This window comes from Neofelis nebulosa, chromosome 8 (genome assembly GCF_028018385.1).
Source record: "Neofelis nebulosa isolate mNeoNeb1 chromosome 8, mNeoNeb1.pri, whole genome shotgun sequence".
Classification (NCBI taxonomy): Eukaryota; Metazoa; Chordata; class Mammalia; order Carnivora; family Felidae; genus Neofelis; species Neofelis nebulosa.
The window spans coordinates 128,522,976-128,541,504 of NC_080789.1; the positions used below are offsets into that span (position 1 = coordinate 128,522,976).

The 18,529-nt window shown below is 38.5% G+C and overlaps 1 protein-coding gene across 1 annotated transcript in view; it reads left to right on the plus strand.

Annotated features, from left to right (window-relative positions):
* ITGA8 (integrin subunit alpha 8) overlaps positions 1-18,529 on the plus strand; it is a 190,094-nt gene that overhangs the window by 33,533 nt on the left and 138,032 nt on the right. The window contains exons 5-8 of the mRNA XM_058681828.1: positions 3,059-3,120; positions 4,228-4,273; positions 14,369-14,494; positions 15,617-15,661. Coding sequence (XP_058537811.1) covers positions 3,059-3,120; positions 4,228-4,273; positions 14,369-14,494; positions 15,617-15,661 — 279 coding nt within the window. The remainder of the gene's footprint in view (positions 1-3,058; positions 3,121-4,227; positions 4,274-14,368; positions 14,495-15,616; positions 15,662-18,529) is intronic.

Below are 18,529 nucleotides of genomic sequence, written 5' to 3' on the forward strand. Positions count from 1 at the left end.
CACCCAAGGAGCTGACTTCCTGTCTTTCCCCCAGGAGTTTACAGTTCATTAACACAAAGCCAGCTTGTTCATGAGCATATGGTCAGTATCACAGAACAGGAACATCAGCAATATTATTTTCAAAAGGGAATTTAAGGAACCTTCTCCTGCTCATTCCGTACCACAGACATACCCCACTGATACGCTGAGCAATGGGGGAACTAATCTGTTCATTCATATTCATGACATGCCTCCTGCTCTTGTTATCATTCATAATTCAGGTGGGGATGACTTACACACCGCCTTCCATTTTACTTTGAAAACCAACAAATAGTAGTGAATGATCAGCACAATTCCCTGGATCCTGAGTTCATTCTGGGACATAATTGTAAACTTTCTAAATGCTCTGAAATTCCAGGAGGATAGATTCCTTCAGCTCTTATAAACTATAACCCTAAGAGAAAAAAACTACCTCACATTCTGTTCCAATCACTGCTTCAAATAAACATTTGAAGTTGGTTCTTTTCTCAGTGAGTTTCATGAAAAGTATTAGTATTTTCTTTTAATTTTTTGTTTCCTGTTTTGGAGCAAAATAATTTCAAAAGATGGTCATATTTCTTCTTTGAATAATTTACAATATTAAAAATGAAAAGAAAGACTTGATTTAAAAAGGATTTCTAAAGAGGTTTGTACATTAGAAAAATACGTTTCTTAAATACACTCAAGATTGCAGATATAGGCTTACATAATCATATATCAGGTATTCGTATATATCTCTCTGGATGCATGTAAGTATTTACACACATGAACTTCCAGAAAACTGGTAACCAGACATTTGAGGTTATACAGATGAACCTTTAGGAAACTTTATAGCATTCAGAGCTACAAACCACAAAACATAGTTTAAAATAAGGAGTAAATTGTATAAAAATACAGTGTAAGATGTTGTGCACTTAAAAATTGCAGGGCCCAGGGGCGCCTGGGTGGCGCAGTCGGTTAAGCGTCCGACTTCAGCCAGGTCACGATCTCGCGGTCCGTGAGTTCGAGCCCCGCATCAGGCTCTGGGCTGATGGCTCGGAGCCTGGAGCCTGTTTCCGATTCTGTGTCTCCCTCTCTCTCTGCCCCTCCCCCGTTCATGCTCTGTCTCTCTCTGTCCCAAAAATAAATAAAAAACGTTGAAAAAAAAAAATTCAAAAAAAAAAAAAAAATTGCAGGGCCTGGGTGGCTCGGTGGGTTAAGCGTCCGACTGCTGCTCAGGTCCTGATCTCACAGTTTGTGAATTAACCCCCCCCCCCCCCCCCCCCCCTCGGGCTCTGGAGCCTGGAGCCTGCTTCGGATTCTGGGCCTCCCTCTCTCTCTGCCCCTAACCCACTTGCACTCAGTCTCTCTGTCTCTCTCTCAAAAATAGTAAACATTAAAAAAATTGTTTTTAAAAATTGCAGAGAGTAAACCTCATGTTAAATGTTTTTACCACAAACAAAGAGAGGGACACAAGAAATTTTTTGTAGGTGGTAGAAATTCTTATTACTTTGATTTTGGTGATGGTTTTGTGGGTGTATGCATATGTCCACACTCATGAAAATGCATCCATTAAGATGTACAGCTTTTTGTATATTAAGTATAGCCCAATAAATCTGAAAAAAAAACTAAGCTTAAAAAACAAAGGAGACATTAACGGCATTTCAATTAAAAAGAGGTATTGCCATTAAAAAATACAGTGTATGTGAAAAAAAGTACAGTGTATGTGATAGAACAGTGTATTAAAATATACAGGGAGCATCTAGAGAATTAGTTAAGTACTAATCAAAGGAAAGCAAAAAACAAAAGACATTCCAGTCGGTTAAGCGTCTGCCTGCGGCTCAGGTCATGATCTCATGGTTTGTGAGTTCCAGCCCCGCGTCCGGCTCTATGCTGACAGCTTGGAGCCTGGAGCCTGCTTTGGGTTCTGTGTCTCCCTCTCTCTCCGCCCCTCCCCTGCTCACACTCTGTCTGTCTCTCTCTCTCTCTAAAATAAATAAATGTTAAAAAAAAAAAAAAAAAAGAAAAAAAATGTAATTTGCAAAGGTACCTAACTAATAATAGAATAATTTAAAATTACTTTCCTCTTGGAGATCATTAAAATTGGAATCCTTGTGGGTGCCCTCAGCAGAAAGCCTCCGCCCAGGTGACCATGTTGACCCCTCTCTTTCTCAAGGCATTTCTTTAGGAATGACCTATGTGGCTTCATGCAGAACACACAGGCAAGTCAGAATCCCGTTACTGCCACTTGCAGAACTCAGAACATAGGTGAGAGGAGAGTTTACTTCTTTAGACAAACATGACTTGTAAAACCCAATGTAGTAACTCCAAGGGATGTTATTCCTAGTGGTCTTACTACAAAATCATGATGATATTTGGGACAAAAAAATAAATTATGAAAATATATTTCATAAATTGTTCATGATGAATTTAAAAGTAAATATAAAGTGGGGCACCTGGGTGGCTCAGCTGGTTAAGCCTCTGACTTCGGCTCAGGTCATGATCTCACAGTTCGTGAATTTGAATCCCGTATCCGGCTCTATGCTGACAGCTCAGAGCCTGGAGCCTGCTTTGCATTCTGTGTCTCCCTCTCTTTCTGCCCCTCCCTTGCTCATGCTCTCCCTCTCTGCCCCTCCTTGCTCATGCTTTCTCTCTCAAAAAATAAACATTAAAATTTTTTGTGATGTTAAAAAAATAAATATAAAGCACATATTGATCATTAAAATTAAAAAAAAAATTTTAATGTTTATTTATTTTTGAAGGAGAGAGACAGAACATGATGGGGGGCGGGGGGTGGCCAGAGAGAGAGGGAGACACAGAATCCAAAGCAGGCACCAGGCTCTGAGCTGTCAGCATAGACCCCGACGCAGGGCTCAAACTCACAAACTGCAAGATCATGACCTGAGTCAAAGCTGGAAGCATAATCGACTGAGCCACCCAGGCACCCTGATCATTTTAAGTTGAGAAATCAATAAGGAAAACAACAAAATATCCTAGCTGTTATTAAAATATATATTGGGAATGATGATGTGATAACATTTCCGTATTTTGGTCACTCTAGGTAATGCTGATCCCGAAGGCCAGGGTTACTGCCAAGCAGGATTTAGTCTGGATTTTTACAAGGTGAATGAATCACTTTGGGCTTGTAGCTTCTAGCAGTTGTATTATCTGTTTGATTTTTTCTTTTTTCTTTTTGTTTACTCTCTGCCTCTGGCTCTCATCCCCACCCCCAATAACTACCACCAACAAAAGAACCTTTAGGTATGTATCCAGCCTGTTTGACAACTTCCTTAAATGTTTTTGCTCAATCTTCATTTTCATTAAAGCAATTGATGCAGATGACAAACATTAAAATAACACAGAAATACATATGATGAAAAACAACAGTCTTTCTCCACACCTCAATGATAATCCTTTACATGGAAAATCTGAACAACTCAGTGAGAGAAATGTGTTTCTAAAAAAAAAAAAAAAGATAGAAAAAAATTGCTTTATCTCTTAGCTGTAATTGATTAGATTTAACACGAGTGTTAAAATTCACAACATCCTTTCACAAAGTTACAGAGATAATAAGGGACCAAGATTTTGTGGGTTTGAAAACAGTATAGAAAAAAATTCATCAGCATACAAATTTTGCTCTTTCGTGGCCTTTTTTTTTTTTATTGTCCTTTTTTTTTTTTTTTCCCCACTGAAAGTTGGAAGGAGGATGGAAAGGAGGTGGTAAGGAGAAGGGAAAATTTATATTTGCTAGTCTGGGGTGTTTGCTCTCTCTTCTGAGAGGGGGAAGGGGTGGTTGCAGACGTATGGAAAAAATAGGCATTACTGTGGCCTTGAGATAAATAGAAACCATATTTTCTTTTGTTGCCAAAGCTCACAAGACCATGTCTGCTAAATTACACAGCATTAAACATGTACGTTATTTTGCTTACCTGAATCAGTGCCAAAAATCTGAATTTCTGTATCCTCAAGGGAGAGAATTCAACTTAGCTAATTGAGGCAAACGAAAATTATTTAATATGCTAACACACTAAATAGTGGAAAGCAAAAAAAAAAAAAAAAAAAAAGGCAAATAAAATGAACTGCATGACCCAGATACAAGGGCCTCATTTAAAAATTGCTTTTTTACGTGTAACAAATTGTTAGCAATGCTTGTTACCAATGATTTGTCACCTTGAAAAAGAAAAAAATATCTGTTTTTCTTTTCCAATTGTTGCTGTTTCTGTTTTGTAGAATGGAGACCTCATAGTGGGAGGACCCGGGAGTTTTTATTGGCAAGGTATGTTCTGTGAGCAGAGAAGAAATGCCTATTTGTGGTTACTAACGAGGAGGTGAAACACCGTTAACACCAAATGTTGACCCTTTGTTACATGAATTATAGGTCCGGATTCAGAGTATCTCCAAGGAATAAGGCATCATTTCCAACTGTATATGAATGCTATTTTTAAACACTGTTGCAGCTTAATTCATTCGTTCACCAAGAATTTATGGAGGCTGTGTGAGACTTCGTGCTAGATGCTGGGGATAGAGTGATGAGTAGACTAGACGCTGTTCCCACCCTCACAAGGTTAACACCTGGGGGGAGATGTAGGCATTAATCCAATATTCACACAAAAACCTGGGACGCTCCACATGTGATACTCGCTGTGAAGGAAAGGTACGTCGTGATGGGGCCATGAGAGTATAGGAGGCTTCTCCAGGGGTGGCTGCGTGCACGTGTTTTGTCCTCTGAACAACCTGTGCTGTGCTTAGGGAACCCTGGACCAGGTGTAGGACAGCATCTGCCCAGAGGGGGGATGATGCCTTCTAATTCTTATAAAGGTGCTGCGCAGGCCAGAAGCTGCCCAAAGGTCACTAACTTGGAAACAAGCAGCCCTGAACTGAGATCTGAACTTTGCTAGGAGGTAACTAGCAAAGAGAGAAGGGGCTCTATGGAAAGGTTTTGTGGCCTGAATTGAGCAGTCAGGCGAGATGGAGGGAAGCCAGGGTGAACAAGGAGAAATCCTTGGTGGATTGCAGGAGTGTAAATAGATAGCCTTAGCTATAGTAAGTATTCGTTTCTTGTCTCGAGAATCATGGGAAACCAGCGGAGGGTTTTTTGCATGGGATGCTATGATCAGATCTGTGTTTTGAAAAGCTCACTCTGGTTGCCGTATGGAAGATGAATTGGAGGTTGGCCAAAGTGAGGTGTGAGCAAACCACAAGTTTTTAAGGTAAACTAGCTCTAAGGTTCAGATGAAGACGTTTGCTTCTTAGAGTGGGAATAGTGCAGAATGGAAAGGAGGAGAAATTTGAGAGATGCTTTGGAGGAAAACAGACAGCTTAGTTGTTATGTGTGGGTGAGGAAAGGGAGGAGGCCCAGCATACATTTCTGACTTGCGACTGCATGGTTATAGGTGGGTCCCACTGTCTGAGATGGGGAACCCTGGAAGAGAACAGGTGGGAGTGGGTTGGAGAGGGAAGATCGTGAATTTGCTTTTGGTTATGTTGAATGTGAACATGCTTGAGATATCCAGGGTTTTTCATGTCTGCATATATGGGCTTTTGCTCAGAGAAGATATCTAGGCTAATGTACAGACTTCCGTCATTTGCATATTGGTGACAATTAAAGCCGTGGATGTAGATGGGATGCCTACATAGAGATGACAGAGAATATTCCCTGAATTTTGGCTGTGAAGTTTAGGATAAAGATAGAGTAGACGATGAGAGAGATGAAGAGTGGAGTGAAGTTTTTCTTTTAAACTGGAAGACACCTGATCATATTAATAAGCCAGTGGAAGAATACAATTATTGAGAGTCTGGGAGAGATGGGAGAGTAGGACCCTAAGGTCACCTTGTCCCAAGGATACAACTAGATAACATTCACATCAGTGTAAATAACCCAGAAAACAACCCCAAATCTGGCAGAACAAACTCCAGAACTAAATGTAGAGAAGCGGCCACATTGAAGAGGGTAGGAAGGGCGGAGATGTGGTAGGGAGCTAACCAGACCCACGGGGCTGTCCTTGGGAGGGAGGGACACTGCACACACAGAGACAGGAGAGAAACAGACTATCATGTCAGGGATCCCGCAGGGGGAAGATGAATCCCCATTATGTTTGGCTTTGAAAACCAGAGGGGCTGCCTTTTTACAAGTTCTTCTAACTAGTGAGACTTAAAAACTGGAACTTTACAAATCAGCAGGCTCAGCTCTGAGAGAGCCAAAAGGGCTTGAGGAAACGGAGTCCCTGCCCCTAAAGAGACAGTACAATAAACAGCCCCGTGGAGATACAGCATAGAAGCAGCATCTTGAAAAATACCTGAAGGGAGAGTTGTTTGCTAAACTCAGAGTGTGTGCTGAAGGAGCAGAGATCACTGGGGGACTTGTCCAGAAACCAAAGAGCTGGCAGGCACCATTTCCTCCCCTGACCCCCAGCATAAACATGGCCGTCTGCAGGAACCAGCATGGCCCTGCCACTGCTCACTACCTAACTTGCTAATACCGCCACCACCCTATGCACTTCAGCAGATCTGTCCCCTCCAGCCAGACCTACCTCAGTCCCAGTTGCTGCAGGTCCCCTCCCACAAAGGACCAGCAAAGCACTTGCTAACACCTTGCCTCCTGCCCCCTCCATTTTGAGGATCCGCCCCTTTCTCACCCTTGGCCAGAGGACATCCAGAGTGGTGCCACAAGCCTGGCAGTGTGCAAGCAGCCCTAATGGGCCAGCACTACTCCAAAGTGACTCCTGGCCTGGGGAGAGGGAAAGAGAACCACACACACCAGTCAGACGGTGGCCCCAGACAGCTGGTCTGACAGAACAACCTGCCCACCAAAGAAAGCTTTCAGAAAACAATATAGAGAAAGTACTGTTCAGTTCAGTGATAGTAAATCTCTGGCAAATGCCTCGTCTGACTCAACTCAAGCCCAAGGCAGCATCAGACTGGCCCACTAACAGCACAGGGACCAAACACGGCCCACAACAGGCAAAGAGAGCCACTGCAGAAGACTGGACTGAAGGAAAAAGTGGCTCAGCTACAGCAGCAGGGCACATGCAACACACATAGGAGACAACTCTGAAGTACCAGGTTCTTGTGAACAGGGGATACTACACTGTGGGGCACTACATGACCTCTTCTTCATAAGGCCACTACTTTCAAGAACAAGAGATGTGGTTGACTTTCCTAACACACAGAAACAGACACAGAGAGTTAGACAAAATAAGGAGACAGAGAATATGTCCCAAATGAAAGAACAGGATAAAATCACTACAAGACACCTAAGCAAACAGAGATAAGTAATATGCCCAATAGAGAATTTAAAGAAAGAATCATAAAGATAGTCACAGACTTCAGAAAAGAGTGGAGGATATCAATGACCCTTATCAAAGAGATATGAAACACAAAAAAGAACCAATCAGAGATGTCCTTAATAAATGAAATTTAAAATACATGAGATGAACTAAATAGTCGACTAGAGGAAGCCCTGGAGAACAGAGTTATGGAAAGCAATCAAGATGAACATGTGAGGGAAAAAAGTAATGCAAAATCAAAGGGCATAGGGAATTCAGTAACACCATCAAGCATAATGACATTTGCATCATAGGGATCCCAGAAAGAGAAGAGAGAGAAAAGGAGGCAGAACATTTATTTGAAAAAATAAGAGCTGAAAACTTCCCAAATCTGGGGAAGGAAACAGAAATCCAGATCCAGGAGGTGCAGAGTCCCCAACAGAATCAATCCAAGAATGTCCACATCAAGACAAATAGCAATTAAAATGGCAAAAAGTAGTTATAAAGAGAGAATTTTAAAAGCACCAAAAGAAAAAGAAAACGGTTACATACAAGGGAAACCCCATAAAGCTATCCACTGACTTTTTAGCAGAAACTTCACAGTCCAGAAGGGAGTGGCATGATATATTCAAAGTGCTGAAAGAGAAAAATCTGCAGCCAAGAATACTCTTTTCAGCAAGGCTCTCATTCAGAATAGAGGGAGAGAAAAAGAGTTTCCCAGACAAACAAAAGTTAATAGAATTCATGACCTCTAAACCAGCCCTACAAGAAATGTTAAAGAGTAGAAAGGAACAACCTTAAGTAGTAGTAAGAAAAGTAGGAAGCAAAAAGCAGTAAAATTAAGTGTATCTATAAAAATCAGTCAAGGGATTCACAAAATAAAAAGACGGAAAGTATGACAGCATATATATCTAAAGCTTGGGAGGGAAAGGAGTTAAGAATGAGTTCAAACTTACAGATATCAACTTAATATAGACAGCTTCATGTATAAGAGGTTATAGATAAACCTAATGATAGCCACAAATCAAAAACTAGTAATAGATATACAAAAAATAAAGAGAAATGAAATCCAAGTATATCACTAAAGAAAGCTGTCAAACCATGAGAGAACAGAGCAGGAGTAGAAAGGAACAGAGAAGAACTATAAAAACAACCATAAAACAAATATGAGATGGCAGTAGTATAAATCTATCAATCATCACTTTGAATATAAATGGACTAAATGCTCCAATCAAAAGATGTACGGTGGCAGAATGGATAAAAAGCAAGATTCATCTATACGCTTCCCACAAGAGACTCATTTCAGACCTAAAGACACATGCAGATTGAAAGTGAAGGGATGGAAAAGAATTTACCATACAAATGGATGTGAAAAGAAAGCCAGGATAACAATACTTATAACAGACAAAATAAAAGTTTAAAACAAAGATAGTAACAAAAGACAAAGGAGGACACTATATAATCATAAAGGGAACAATCCCACAAGAAGATGTAACAATTGTAAATATTTATGCATCCAACATAGAAGCACCCAAATACATGAAGCAGCTAATAACAAACATAAAGGAAGTAATTGATAGTAGTACAATAATAGTAGGAGACTTTACCATGCCACTTTGGACAGATCATCCAAACAGAAAATGAACAAAGAAACAGTGGCTTTGAATGATATATTCAGAACAGATAGATTCAAAACATTCCATCCTACAAGAGCATAATACATATTCTTTTCAAGTGCTCATGGAACGTTCTCCAGAATAGATCAGTATTAGGCCACAAAACAAGTCTCAGCAAATCAAAATGATCAAAGTCCTAGCATGCATCTTTTCTGACCATAGTGCTATCAAACTAGAAATCAACAACAAGAAAAAATCTTTTGAAAGAGCTCAAATACATGGAGGTTAAATACCATGCTACTACACAATGAATGGAGCGGCTCAAGCAAGAAATCAAAGAGGAAATAAAAAAAATACATGAAGAAAAATGAAAATGAAAACCATGGTCCAAAATCTTTGGGATGCATCAATAGCTATTCTAAGAAGGAAGTTTATCTATCTCAAGAAGCAAGAAAAAAATCTCAAATAAACAACCTAACTTTGTATCCTTTTAAAGGAGCCAGAAAAAGAACAACAAACAAAACCAAAAACCAATAAAATGAAGGAAATAATAACAATTAGAGCAGAAATAAATGAAAAAGAAACTAAAAAAACAAACAAACAAACAATAGAACATATCAATGAAACTAGGAGCTGGTTCTTTGAAAAGATCAACAAAATTGATAAACCTTTAGCCAGACTCCTCAAAAAAAAAAAAAAAAAAGAATAAAATAGAGGACTCAAATAAACAAAATCAGAAATGAAGGTGGAGAAATAAACTGAACAACCTAGAAGAAATGGATGAATTCATAGAAACGAATAACCTACCAAACTGAATCAGGAAGAAATAGAAAATTTGAACAGACTGATTACCAGAAACAAAATTGAATCTGTAATAAAAAAAAAACCTCCCAACAAACAAAAGTCCAGAACCAGATGGCTTCACAGGCGAATTCTAACAAATATTTAAAGAACAGTGAATACATAGTCTCAAACTTTTCCACAAAATAGAAGAGGAAGGAAAGCTTCCAAATTCATTCTGTGAGGACAACAATACACTGAAACCAAAAGCAGATAAAGACACTACAACAAAAAGAGTAAACAGGCCAATATCTCTGAAGAACATAGATGAAAAAGTCCTCAATAAAAATATTAACAAACTAGATCCAACAATACATTTAAAAAATTATTCACCGCAATCAAGCGAGATTATTCCCAGTATGCAAGGGTGATTTAGTATTCACAAATCAATCAACATGATACATCACATCAGTAAGAGAAAGGATAAAAACCGTATGATAATTTCAATAGATGCAAAAAAAGCATTTGATAAGGTACAATGTCTATTCATGTGAAAACCCTATACCAAGTAGTTTTAGAGAGACTATACCTCAACATAATAAAGGCCACACATGAAAAATCCACAGGTAACATCATACTCAATGGTGAGAAACTGAATTTTTCCCCTAAGCTCAGGAACAAGACAAGGATGGCCACTCTCACCACTTTTATTCAACATAGTGCTGGAAATCCTAGCTGCAGCAATCAGACAGGAAAAAGAAATAAAACCATCCAAATTAGTAAGAAAGAAGTAAAACGGTCATTCCTTGCAGATGACAAGATACTATATATAGAGAATCCTAAAGACTCCACCAAAACACTACTAGAACTTATAAGTGAATTCAGTAAGGTTGCAGGATACAAAATCAATTTACAGAAATTCACTGCATTTCTACACAATAATAATGAGGCAGCAGAAAGAGAAATTAAGAAAACAATTCAATTTACAATTGCACCAGAAATAGTAAAATAACAAGGAATAAACTTAAACAAGGAGATGAAAGTCCTGTTCTCTGAACACTGTAAAACATTGATGAAATAAATTGAAGACAACACAAACAAATGGAAAGATGTTCCATGCTCATGGACTGGAAGAACAAATATTGTTAAAATGTCCATATTACCCAAAGCAATGTAAAGATTTAATGCAATCTCTATCAAAATACCAACAGCATTTTTTTTTTCACAGAACTAGAACAAACAATTCTAAAATTGGTATGGAACCACAAAAGACCCTGATTAGCCAAAGCAATCTTGAAAAAGCAAAACAAAATCGGAGGTATCACAATTCCAGATTTCAAGTTATACCACAAATCTGCAGTAATCAAAACAGTATGGTACTGGCATAAAAATAGACATATAGATCAATAGAACAGAATAGAGAGCCCAGAAATAAACCCATGATTATATGGACCGTTGATCTTTGACAAAGGAGGGAGGAATATCCAAAAGGGAAAAGACAGTTTCTTCAACAAATGGTGCTGAGAAAGCTGGACAGGTTACATGAATGAATGAATGCTGGAAAAATGAATGCATTTTTCTTCATGTATTTTTTATTTCCTCCAGAATGAAGCTGGACATTATCTTACACCATACACAAAAATAACCTCAAAATGGATCCAGGACCTAAATGTGAGACCTGAAGCCATAAAAATCCTAGAAGAGAGCACTGACATCATTTCTCTGACATCAGCCATATCAACATTTTTCTAGATATGTTTCCTAGGCAAGGGAAATAAAAACAAAAATAAACTATTGGGACTACATCAAAATAAAAGGCTTCTGCACAGCAAAAGAAACAATCAACAAAACTAAAAGACAACATACTGAATGGGAGAAGATATTTGCAAGTTATATGTGTAATAAAGTGTTAGTATCCAAAATATATATATAAACTTCTACAACTCAATACCAAAAAACAAATAATCTAATTAAAAATGGGCAAAAGACCTGAATAGACATTTCTCCAAAGAAGACATCCAGATAGCCAACAGACACATGAAAAGATGCTCAATGTCACTCATCATCAGGGAAATGCAAATTAAACCACAATAAGATATCACCTCACACCAGTCAAAATAGCTAAAATCAAAAACACAAGAACCAACAAGTGTTGATTCTCAATCCTTTCTTTGGAGAAAAAGGAACCTTCGTGCCCTGTTGATGGGAATGCAAACTGGTGTAGCCACTGTGGAGGCTTCCTCTAAAAATTAAAAATAGAATTACCCTAATGATCCCATAATTTCACTCCTGGATATTTACCAAAGAATACGAAAACACTAATCAAAAAGATGTATGCACCTCTGTGTTTATTACAGCGTTATTTACAACAGCTGAATTCTGTAAGCAGCCCAGCTGTGTAACAATAGATGAAGGGATAAAGAAGTGGTATATACACAACGAACTATTACTCACCATAAAAAAGAATGAAATCTTGTCATTTACAACTCCATGGATAGATCTGTAGGGTCTAATCATATTTCACTTAGGCTAAGCGAAATAAGTCAGAGAAAGACAAATGCCATATGATGACACTCATATATGGAATTTAAGAAACAAAACAAATGAACAAGTTAAAAAAAAGACAAACTAAAACACAGACTCTTAACTATAGAGAGCAAACTGATGGTTACCAGTTGGGAGGTGGGAGGGGGAATGGGTGAACTAGGCGAAGGGGACTAAGAGTACACTTATTTTGACAAGTACTGTGCGATGTATAGAATTGTAGAATCACTGTATCATATACCTGAAATTATATGACACTATATGTTAACTACGCTGTAGTGAAAATAAAAAAGTATAATAATATAAAACTACAGATACTTTTTAAAAAGCCAAGAAGAGATCCAGGATATGGGTTTATGATAAAATGGTATGTGAAATAGCTGTTAAGCTTAATTCATACATGTACAACTATGAATATCAAATAATTAACATTTCAGTCTTAAAAATTATTTTGCAGATTGAAAAACAATATAATTTATGGACTAGGTGGTTATGAAATAAAAAGTGTGTGTTTAAAAGATTTGCTTCTAATTCACTCAGAGAATTCTTTTCTTTCCTTAAGTTAAAAAAAAATACCTGATACAGATGATTTGCTGAAAAGTAGCCATACCAAGGAGATATAGAAGCATTGTCTGTAATAGGTAATGTAAAAATCGTTTTAGGCTTAAGGTTATAATGTTTTTAGAAGCAACTAAAGGAAAAAAGCAAAGGCAGTGTGTATGTAGGAGGAGGAAAGGGGGGATTTAGCCTTAACCCAGAGAAAATTGGCAAATTCTACAGACATTGTTCAGATGTACATGTGTGAATATCGTTGTCTTAATATCAGAACAGTCATTTCAGGCAGAGTCATTGGGAAATATTTATGGCCAGATTTGATAGTTTTCTTCCTTTTGGACTTCAAACAGAAAGACTATGAATTATCAGTGAAGTCCCAAAGAATCATTTGGCTTTAAAATTACTGTTAAATGTAAGTTTCTTAAAAGCATATCTCCAGTTTTCTCCCAAAAAGAATGAGATCACACTTTTCCCTTAGATATCCATCATAAATATGAGAATGCATGGAAATTGTGGAAAATGGCTGGCTATCTTTTGGATATTTGACCACCCCAAATACAATCATATTTCAAGACTTTTAATAGTGACTTCATTTGGGAGATATTAGCCAAAGTTCTTACCCTATCATTGTTGCCAGCCTTGGATTCCTTTTTTTTTTTTTTTTTTTTTTTTGCTAAAATTCTGGATCTCGTGGGACCTCACTGCCTCCTGTTGTCATAATTTTATGCTCTCTGTATACATTTTACCATAAAAAAATAAATGGCTCAAAAATTATGTAATTCCTTCCTTTTTTTTTTTTTAACATTTTATTTATTTTGAGAGAGAGAGAGACAGAGCACAAGTGGAGGACAGGCAGAGAGAGAGGGAGGCACAGAATCTGAAGCAGGCTGCAGGCTCTGAGTTGTCAGCACAGAGCCCGATGTGGGGCTCAGACTCACAAACTGTGAGATCATGACCTGAGCCGAAGTTGGACGCATAACCAACTGAGCCACCCAGGAGCCCCTTTCCTTCCTTTAACATAAGTGATAGATTTCATAATCTATTTATTGAATAAGTATTTAGATTTAATCTGTATTTTGTGAGACTACAAAAAGTCTTAATAGAATGCCAAAGGAGACCTTGTTTGTAACGCCAGACACCGTAATAGCAAAACCACATGACCTTAGAGGATGCATTCATGCTCTTTGCACCTCAGTTTCCCCACCTGTATGAGGTTATATTTGGCCAGATGATCTCCAAGTTAGATGATGTTTCTTCTATCTGCAATGTTCCAGATTAAAATTTTAATCCATAAATTTTGCCTAGAGGTATCTTTACTGAGATATTTTTATCATTTGGAGGTAGAGGGAGTATGTATTGTGAAGGCAGCAGGAAGACAGATAATGTTATGTAGTGATCTTTGGTTCTTCTGTCAGAATGGAAGGCTCTACCCAGCCATAACCAACTTTACCTGAAGTTCTAGTGGCAGGTGGGAAAATTCATCTTCAAAAATGCAAGCAATTCCATTATTGTTTTCAAGGGAGTATGTGTTTTTCAGATGTTCTGTGTCTGCTCAGAGAGGGCCTGCCTCTTGCATTCATTCAGCTAATGCATCAATTTGTTTGGACACAGGTCAGGTGATCACTGCCAGTATTGCAGATATCATCGCGAATTACTCGTTCAAGGATATCCTAAGGAAATTGGCTCGAGAGAAACAGACAGACGTGGCTCCAGCTTCCTATGATGACAGTTACCTTGGTGAGATTCATTATTTAGCACATTTGTTGTTTCTCAAAAGGCAAACTTATTAAATGTAGGTGCAAACTTTATTCCTCACTTATCCGCTGTTCTTTGGCAGCTTGTACAAATTTTCTTTTCTTACTAGCTTAGAATGGACTTTCCTTTTATTCAGCCATGGCATGTAAGTCTTTTCTTTTGGTTCAGCCTATTTTATAGGCTGTGTGTAACAGACTTTCGCTTCAAATTCAGCAACCATTTTTTATTTTAAAAATTTCAATAAATTACTCTAGAAGGATATGACTTTCACACAATAAAACATTGGCCTCAGCCCCAAAGTCAATTTCTTATTTAATGGGGGGAATTTCAATGGTTACTTTCTATGTTTTGATTTAGGCTACAGTATCCAGTTATGCAATCAAACACTAACTGTAAAAGTGTCTTGCACATAAAATATCTTGCCAGTTGTAGAGACTATGAATTAGTGGGGCTGCCCAGTGCTATAGGGACAACATGTTGGCCGTCCTTTCCAGCTTTTACAGCAACAACAAAAGACCTTCCAGTTGCTAGAATGTTGTCAAAACGTATTATGCGGAAACCATACAATGTCAATGTGCTGCGGTTGTTTCCCACCTTTAGTATCCTGTAGGCATTTTGATTGCTTGATAAATGAAGCAAAATGCAGTTATGTTTTTCACCTCACCTCACTTTAGAGCTAAGTGACATTTGTGGAAAACCATCATTAAAGAAATTAGGAAATATACCTTCTTGGCGATCAGAAATAGCAAATGTTGAGCACAAAAGATACTTTCTGAGTATCATGTCTGATCCCGATGAATCAGCGACCTTCAGGTACAATGGCCACCATTTACTCTTTAAGGGGGATGATGAAGTATTCCTCACAATCTGATTGTGTTGCCATGTTCAGAGGAAGCAGACCGATTATGCTTCCAGGATTTAGTACGGAAGCGTTCATATTCGTTTCACTGTTTTTTCCCATTACAGAACCCTAAACTTTTATGTGACAATATTTGTTGAAATTTCTGACCAAAGCAGTACTATGGCAGTTCTTTCATTTTTCTAGATAAAGCTCATTTGTAAAGCCTTCAAACATGTGACTAGTTTTCCTTTTCTTTAACCCAGGATATTCAGTTGCTGCTGGGGAATTCACTGGAGACTCTGAGCAAGGTGAGAGACATTATTGGATGTAAGTCATTTATAAAGCACGGGGAAAGGTAAAAGGACCTGAAAAGCCCTGTTATAAATGTGATTTTCTTTGCTACACAGATGTATAATAATGGAATCCCAGAATGTGTATGATAATATTATGTAGAAAAACAAACCAAATACACTTCAGCACAGCATTTTAAGTCTTAAATAACTTCATCATACTGAATGGCAATCGTTATAAAATTGAGTTAAGCAATAAAAAACAAGTCCAATAATCCCATATTATGCATGAGAAAAATACAGGTGATTAAATGGCCCGCAGCGGGGTGCCTGGGTGGTTCGGCCAGTTAAGTGTCCAACTCTTTGATTTTGGCTCAGTTCATGATCTCACAGTTTGTGAGTCTGAGCCCCACATTGGGCTCTGGGCTGACAGTGGGGAGTCTGCTTGGTATTGTCTCCCTCTCTCTCTGCCCATCCCCCATTTGCTGTCTATAGCTCTCTCAAAATAAATTAAAAAAAAATAAACTTAAAAAAATGGCCTACACAAAAGCCATGCCATTAGTGACAGATCAAATTTGAAAAGTCAAGATCCCCCATCTTTAATTTCTGGACATTCACATTGGACGTGTCCCTACTAAACTCCCTCCCGGGCTCCAACCCAACACCTCTACATTATTTCCTTTTCCCCTTTGGACATGCTCAAGCTCAAAATAACAGAATGAATTAACTCCTGTTCTCATATATGCCCCTCACCTCTGTCCTCTATACCTTATAATGGCTGCCATCCCTGGTTTCCATCCCCTGAATCTGTAGCTACTCTAATTTCGACAGGTCAAATGCTACTTTTTTTTTTTTTTTTAGTACAATTTCAAATGTCATCTCCTTCTTTCACTTCCTTCTGTAAACTCCTGTATGATCTCATTTTTCTCCCACCTAAGGACTTTGCCATTCATTCATTCTTCCAGTTTTTCTTGAGCACCTGCTATGTGCCAGGCTATGTGTTAAATGTTGAACACACAGAGGTGAACAGATGGTCTTCAATCTCAGAGTTTATAGTCCCAGTGGGGCTGACAGGCATTAAATGGAGAGCACAAAATACCTGATAAACAATTGTAGTAAGTGGGAGGATAAAGTTCTAAACATAAAACTAATCTAAGCCCCATGAACTCATCACCTCCCAGGGGCCCTGTCTCCTAAGACTATCACATTAAGGGTTAGGTTTCAACATACGAATTTTGGGGGTACACAAACATTCAGTCCCTGGCAATACCTATCATATACAAGACTGGTAATATTTATTGAATGAATGAATCATAAATCAATCAGTATTTCCATCTTGTTTCATATGAACCTTAACTGCTTTTCACTAGGGTGTTTTAATGAATTCACAAAGAATTAAGAGTAAATGAAATGCGGGCCATCCCTGGAAATCATCAGAGCTTATTGTATTGTATTCTATTGTAGAGAGAGAACGAGCAGGGAAGAAGGGCAGAGGGGGAGAGAGAGAGAGAGAGAGAGAGAGAGGGAGAGAGAGAGAGAATCCTAAGCAGGCTCCAAGCTCAGCATGGAGCCCGATGTAGGGCTTGATCCCATGACCCTGGGATCTTGACCTGAGCTGAAATCAAGAGTCAGACGCTCAACCAGCTGAGCCACCCAGGTGCCCCAGAGCTCTTTTAACTGCTTCATCTCAAAAAGATTTACAAAGCAGAAATTCACAGAGAATAAAACATTCTTTATGCCGTGAGGTAGGGATTGAACACAGAGGTTTTTTTTTTTTTTTCTTTAAAAGAATACTTTTCTAGGGGCGCCTGGGTGGCGCAGTCGGTTAAGCGTCCGACTTCAGCCAGGTCACGATCTCGCGGTCCGTGATTTCGAGCCCCGCATCAGGCTCTGGGCTGATGGCTCGGAGCCTGGAGCCTGTTTCCGATTCTGTGTCTCCCTCTCTCTCTGCCCCTCCCCCGTTCATGCTCTGTCTCTCTCTGTCCCAAAAATAAATTAAAAACGTTGAAAAAAAAAAAATTAAAAAAAAAAAAAAAAGAATACTTTTCTTTTAAATACAAGACAGTTCTTTTTTTTTTTAATTTTTTTAAAAACCTTTATTCAGTTTTGAGAGACAGAGCACAAGTGGAGGAAGGGCAGAGAGGGAGACACAGGATCTGAAGCAGGCTCCAGGCTCTGAGCTGTCAGCACAGAGCCCAACATGACGTTCAAACTCATGAGCCATGAGATCATGACCTGAGCCAAAGTTGGATGCTTAACCAACTGAGTCACCCAGGCACCCCTAAATACAAGCTAATTCTTAAAAGCTCTCTCTTTCCATACGTTTTTTTCTTCAAGATTTTAAAAGACAATCTGTTGTGGTAGTTAAAAGCATAGACTTTGGAGCTAGACCACTTGGGTTTCAACCCTGACTTTGCCATCTACCAGGTCTGTGACCTAGTTACCTAACCTCTCAGTGCCTCCATTTCTTTATTTCTAACAGAGAGATAGTGGTGATGGTAATGATGACGATGTTGGTGATGATGATGATGGTAATAATGCTGAGGAGGAGGATGATGGTGTTGATGATGATAACAATGAAGATGATAGTATCATCTATATCATAGGATTCTTAGGATTAAGTGAGCTAATCCTACATTCATAAAACAGTATAATACTGATACATAACAAATACTACTTACATATTAGCTATAATGAGAAAGAATTCTTGGGTTAGAGTCCATCAGAGATAAAATTAAATTCCTAGGACCTTAGAAAAGTCAAATCTGATAATCACTCAGTGATTTAGCAAAGGAAATTGTAAAATATGCCAAATGATTTTAAACATGGCATTAAACTCCCGTTGGAAAGTTCCCCAGGAGAAAATTCAGTCCTGACCCAAGGAAA